We start from the raw sequence: 6,589 nt of genomic DNA on the forward strand, positions 1-6,589 counted from the left end.
AGTGTTTGTGTGTTTATTTTATTTTTTTTTATAGTTTACCCATTTCACGGTGCAAAACAATTAGTCATATTGAAATTTTTTTCATGCTATTCAATCTTTTGACATTAAATTGTTATCCCAAATAATATGTGTATGAGGTGTGAATTGGATAATCAAACCAATGCTCTTTGGAGAAAGCATGGAAGAGGCAGCGTTTTAAATGACATCTGTTGGACCTAGGGATCTCAATCCATATTTTGATAATAATAAACAATTAGTGTGCTCCTAATCTACTTTGAAAGTATTTATATTAAGATTCTAGGTCCTAAATTTAAAATTTTGAAATTTCTTCAAAATCAAGATTGAAAGAGAGCAAGAAATTGAAGCAAAGATCAAGGAGACTCTACAATGTAATTTTTATTTTCTTTATACTTTGTGAATATCTATTAGTTAATTGTGTTGGCTCAAGTATAAGTATTTCCAAAATTTCTTAGTGTCTTTGTTTTTACCTATTTCTTGACCAAGGGGGAGTAAAATGAAATTTTTATTTTTAAGAAATGAAAATTTTGGTTTTGAAAATGTTTTTGTTGAGAAGTTTATTAAATTAGCTTTCCAACAATTCAAACGGATCGAAAATCCGAGATTGGGATAAAAAGTTATGAGATTTTAAAGTATTTTTGCATTTTTGTCTTGAGAGGACTTCGACAGCCAAAGCCAAGATTTTAAACATAAAGTTTTGGCGCCCCAACTTTTGGCAGTTAAAGCAAGGGACTTCAGCAGCCAAATTGAGTTTTTGCAACTCGATAAAATAGGGTTTTGGGTGGTTAAATGACTATATTTGCATTTAATGCACCCCCAATGGTCATTTTTTTGTCAAAACTATAAATAGAGACCATTTATAACTGAAGAAAAGTAACTACAGTTGATTTCTTGAGAATTTATTGAGTTTTAAAGCATTTCCCTACTTGCTCTCTTTAGAACTTAAGCTTTCATAATTAAATCTTGAGAGCTTGTTTGTTGAGCTGTAATTTATGAGTTCATAAAGTGAGTTTAAAGTTCATGAGAGTTTTTATTGTATCTTGAGTGTGTTAGAGCATTAAGTTGCTCTTGTGAGAAAAGAGATTTATAAAAGAGCAAGGGTTTACTCTTATGGTTTTGTAAGAAGTTTGTTCTTCACCCAAAGAAGGAAGATTAGTGGAGTTAACTTTTAAAGAGGGCATTGAGGAGAGGATGTAGGCTTGGGATAGTTGAACCTCTATAAATTGATTATGTCTTCTTTCTTTCTTTCCCTTCTTTCTTTCTTATGCCTATTTTTCATTAATCTCTCTTTGTCACCAAAAATTTTAATTTCTACTCAATTCACCTCCCTCTTGTGTTGCTATAAGGGAAAACAAGTGGTATTAGAGCTAGTCTCTATTTAACAAAGATTTAATCATCTTGGAGCAAAGATTAGTGGCAACCTTTAATGCACAAGAAGGCCAATTAGTGGTAAGACCTCCTTTCTTTGATGGCAACAACTCTTTTTATTGGAAAAATAGGATGTATTACTTCCTTAAATCAGAAGGAGTAGATTTGTGGGATGTTATTGAGAGTGGACCATTCACCCCAACAAAAGTAGTAGGTGATGTATATGTAGCAAAACTAAAGGGTAAATAGAGTAAGTAAGAGAAGAGAAGAGTTGATCTAAATAACAAAGCTATTTATGTTTTGTTTTGTGCTCTAAATAGAAGTGAGTATAATAAAGTGTGTATGAAGTCTACCACAAAGGAGATTTGGAATGCCTTGGTGATTACTTATAAGGGCACTACTCAAGTAAAGGAAAATAAGATGGATTCTCTAAACTATCAATATGAGTTGTTCAAGATGAAATCAAATGAGACTATAAGTCCAATGTATGATAGATTTATGGAGATCATTGGAGGAATCAAATCCCTTGGGAAGACATTCATAAATGAGAAGCTAGTAAAAAAGATTCTAACAAGTTGTCCTACGGAGTGGTTACCTAAAATAACCTCATTCAAGGGCTCCAAAGACTTAAGTAAGGTACAACTAGATGAACTTTTAGGAAATCTCATTGACTATGAGATGACTCTTAAAAGAAAGCAAGTAGAGGAACCAAACAAGGCCAAGAAAAACATTGCTTTTAAGGTGTCTTCCAAAAATTCAAGCGATGAAGATCAAGAGTTTGATGAGGAAGAGTTAGCTTTAGTAACAAGGAGAATAAGGAAGATGCTCTTCCAAAACAAGAAGTTCATCCCAAAGAGAAACTTCAAGAAGGATAAGGGTAAGAGCAGTAAAAGGGATCCTCCAATATGCTATGAATGTAATAAGCCAGGTCACATTATAATTGATTGTCCCAAGTTGAAGAAGCCCTCTAAGAAGGTTAAGAAGAAGGCACTAAAAGCGATATGGGATGAATCAAGTGACTCTAAAGATGAGAACATTGGTGATGAAGTTGCCAAAATGTGCTTCATGGCAATGGAGGAAAGCTCCAATGAGGTAACTTTAAGTGATGATGTTGTTGAATTTTCTTATGATGAACTCATTAATGCTCTTAAAGTTATGAATGATGAACTTGAGTTGAGTTATAAGAAAAACAAACTTTTGAAAAAGAAACTAATTAGTTTAAAGAAGGAGAATAAGACCTCATCTAAGGATGCTAGACCTTTAGATAATGATATGCAAAAATCCTTAAATGAGATCTCTTTAAAAAATGAGAAGTTGAAAAAAGAAATTGTTGAGTTAAAAACTTTTCTTTCCAAATTTGCTAAAGGAAAGGACAAACTTGATACAATTTTGGACTCTCAAAGATCTCCTAACATCAAGTATGGACTTAGCTATAGCAAATTTGCCCAAGCATCTCCTTCTAAGACCATATTTATTAAAGCAACTAGTTTTAGTGAGCCTAGTCCCTAAGAGTCTAGCCCAAAACTGTCTAATCCTAAAAGATAAGAGCCAAAGACACTTAGTGACAATGAACCTAAAAAGACTTCATATCATCAACATGTCTCTGGATAAAATGTTAATAGGACATATACATCTAGGAGATTGCATCTAGGCCAAACTCCTATAGGGGACATGCTACTAGGCCTCACAACCATCATCATACTCACAATGCCTCATGTTCACATCCACACGTTGGACATAAAAAAAATGGTCACATGAGACCATATCCACATTCTCATGCATATAGACCAAGAATAAAAAGGTTTAATGGTCATTATCACTATTGTGGCAAGTTTGGTCACACCAACTATAGGTGTGCTATTAGGAAAGTTCATCTTGGATATGGTAGAATGCTTGATTTGAATGATGATGGAACTACTAACCCAGACCCAAGTACATTTGGGTACCTAAAGTTATTTAAATTATTTTGTGTAGGTGTGCTTGAAATCCTCAAAGCTTGAAAGTAAGTGGTACTTGGATAGTGGATGTTCAAGACACATGACCGAAAATGCCAACCTCTACCTTTCACTTAAAATGAAGGATGGGGGTGGGCAAGTGACCTTTAGTGAAAACCGCAAATGCAAAATTATGGAGATAGGTAACATTGATAAGGAAACTCTCCTATCCTTGACAAAGTTCTTTTGGTTGATGGTTTGAAGCATAATTTGCTTAGTGTTAGTCAATTTTGTGATAAGAGTTATAGAGTTATATTTGAGTCAAAATCTTGCATTGTTTCTAGGATGTGTGATAATAAAATGTTGTTCGTTAGTGAAAGGGTTGAAAATATTTATGTTAGTGATTTGCATGCTTTGTCTAACAAGGATGTCAAGTGCTTTGTGTCTAATAGCGATGACTTTTGGACTCAGCATAGAAAGCTTGCACATGCTAGCATGGATCTTCTTGCAAACTTGAACAAGGATGAACTAGTTGATGGGCTTCCAAAGATCAAGTTTCAAAAGGACAAGGTGTGTGATGCATGCCAAATGGGTAAACAAGTCAAGAGTTCTTCTAAATTAATTCATAAGGTATCTTTTTCTAGACCCCTTTAACTATTACATATGGATTTGTTTGGTCTTACTAGAGTAGTTAGCTTAGGTGATGCATATTATACTTTTGTGATTGTTGATGACTACTCTAAACATAATTCATAAGGTTGCATTCCTTACTCATAAGGATGAATGTTTTGATGTTTTTGAAAGATTTTCAAAAAAGGTTCAAAATGAAAAAGGTTTTCAAATTTCTTCTATTAGAAGTGATCATGGTAGAGAATTTGAAAATGAGACATTTGAAAAATTTTGTGACTCACTAGGAATTACTTACAATTTTTCTTCTCCTAGGACTCCCAACAAAATGGTGTTATTAAAAGAAAAAATAGAATTTTTTTAGACATGGGGAGGACTATGTTAAATGAATATAATTTGCCTACTTATTTTTGGGTGGAAGCCATTAATATGGCTTGTTATGTTTTAAATAGAGTTTTGATTAGACTTATTTTGAAGACAACTCTTTATGAGCTATAGAATGGCAATAAACCAAAAGTAGGTTATTCCAAAGTTTTTGGTTGTAAGTGCTTCATTTTGAATACCAAGGATAATTTTGATAAGATTGGCTCTAAAATCGATGAAGGTATCTTCTTGAGGTACTCTACATCTAGTAAAGCATATAAAGTCTTCAATAAGAGAACTTAGTTGTTGAGGAGTCAATGCATGTTGTATTTGATGAAGATAATCCCTTTAGTCCTAGAAAGGATGTTTCTTATGATGATGATGCTGTAGGTGACCTTGATGAGTTGACCCTTAAAAATCCTCAACCAAGTGGAGATCAAGATCAACTCAAAGAAGATCCCTTGAAGGCTTTGGGAGATGATGAGGTTTAGCTCCAAGAGCAATAAGGTAAAAAGTTCCATATCGAGGAGTTTAACAAAACTTGCCCAAGGATTGGACCTTTAAGAAACATCATCCCAAGGACCTAATCATTGGTGATACATCAAAAGGGATAACAACTAGATCCTTGTTTAGAAAGATTTGTAATAATCTTGCATTCATTGTCACACCTTACCCTTTTGTAAGGCATAACATGATCCCGTAGAATACCTAATGAACTACCGAACTCCACCTACCGATAACTCATTAAGTACCCTACAAGGGATTTTAAAACAATTTTCTTACTTTTATAAGTGGTGAGCATTTTTTAATAGGTATTAAAATCATTTATTCAATGTTTTAAAACTAGTAAAATTTTTTTGTCCCATTTTATTTTTCCGTAAATTTTATAGAAATTTCGGCAGAGTACCGTCTGTATTTTGAGAAAATAGTTCTTCAAATACCTGAAAAAAAAAACACTTCCAATAATTTGTCTCAACAACTTCTTCAAATTCACAACCATCCCAACCAATTTCAACATCATTTATCAATTTCCAAAAATTCAAATCCACAATTTCCAATATTCAACAATCATCAAAATACCATTAATCAATTTCATTCAATTTAAAACAAAATACTTCCATTCATATTTCATTAAAGATAAAACAATTTATAGACATCATTACAAAATTTACATTAAAAGAAATACAAACTAAAATTTATTACAAACTTTATACAAACTGCTCAAGACCAGTTTTACATGTCCATACCTTTACATACATTACATACATCAAAATAAAATTTTACAATCAGGGTATAAAATGTACCCGATAGACTTCCGAGTAGGTAGCTCCTCTGTCCTCAGCAGCTCAATCTGCTGCTCCTCTAGTATCTATATCTGCGACAACAATAACAGCTATCATTGAGCACTAGGACTCAGTGGTGCACAATATGCTAAAATAATCTTTATGCAGAATTTAAATAACATTTATTCAAAAGTTGGACTGAACATGAGAATTTAATATAAAACATGAATTATGAGATTTTAATCCAAACAAGTTCATTTCGAAGTATTAAAACCAATTTCATAAAACCCACAGTTATATCATGCCATTCAAAACAAATATAATCTCAATAGCTAGAGGCTAAGGAGAAGTCACATCACAAGGCTAACTAGCTCAAATATATAGATATCCATTCAATTTCTTCTTCTACTGGCACACACCTCAACACTTCAGCCAGAGAAGGAATCAAAATTCGAAACTGATTACCCCCACTAGTCATGCTAGTGAGGTGTTCAAATATATGGTCATGACACTGTGGTTTCAAAACTTATCTTAATAATTTACTAAACATTTCCAATTCAAATATACACAAATAACTTTTAACTATTTAAATCAAAAGCATCATAAATACTTCATCATAATGATGTCACAAATCAATATTTCAAATTATTCAAAATAATATGCAGAAGAAAATTTACAGAAATTCTACGTTGTGCACAAACCTTATATGAGTCGCCTTTTTGGCCTTGACTCGACACTTCGGGTTCTTTCCCGATATTCTTTTCCACTGAAACACACAGTTTCACAGTGTTTCAGCATCATAACTTAGCATAAATTCAAAAATAAATTTAAATTTACTTTTACCTAACTTTAATGTGCTAAACTTGACGTTCTTTAAAATTTGTGTTTCGGGTTACTATTCACGATACTATTCAAGTTAATTTGTTGACTTTCTAAGGCTTAATAGGTATGGGAATTCCAACTTCACCCACATACCACATTTTGGTTACTAAATTT

At 32.7% G+C, this 6,589-nt stretch overlaps 1 protein-coding gene across 1 annotated transcript; it reads left to right on the forward strand.

The window, feature by feature from the left end:
• The first annotated feature begins 1,728 nt into the window (after window positions 1-1,728).
• LOC131174031 (uncharacterized) lies at window positions 1,729-2,895 on the forward strand. Its single transcript, XM_058137065.1, has one exon. The coding sequence runs from the start codon at window positions 1,729-1,731 to the stop codon at window positions 2,893-2,895; it is 1,167 nt and encodes a 388-aa protein (XP_057993048.1).
• Window positions 2,896-6,589: the final 3,694 nt, after the last annotated feature.

The sequence above is a fragment of the Hevea brasiliensis genome, chromosome 15 (assembly GCF_030052815.1).
Source record: "Hevea brasiliensis isolate MT/VB/25A 57/8 chromosome 15, ASM3005281v1, whole genome shotgun sequence".
Classification (NCBI taxonomy): domain Eukaryota; kingdom Viridiplantae; phylum Streptophyta; class Magnoliopsida; order Malpighiales; family Euphorbiaceae; genus Hevea; species Hevea brasiliensis.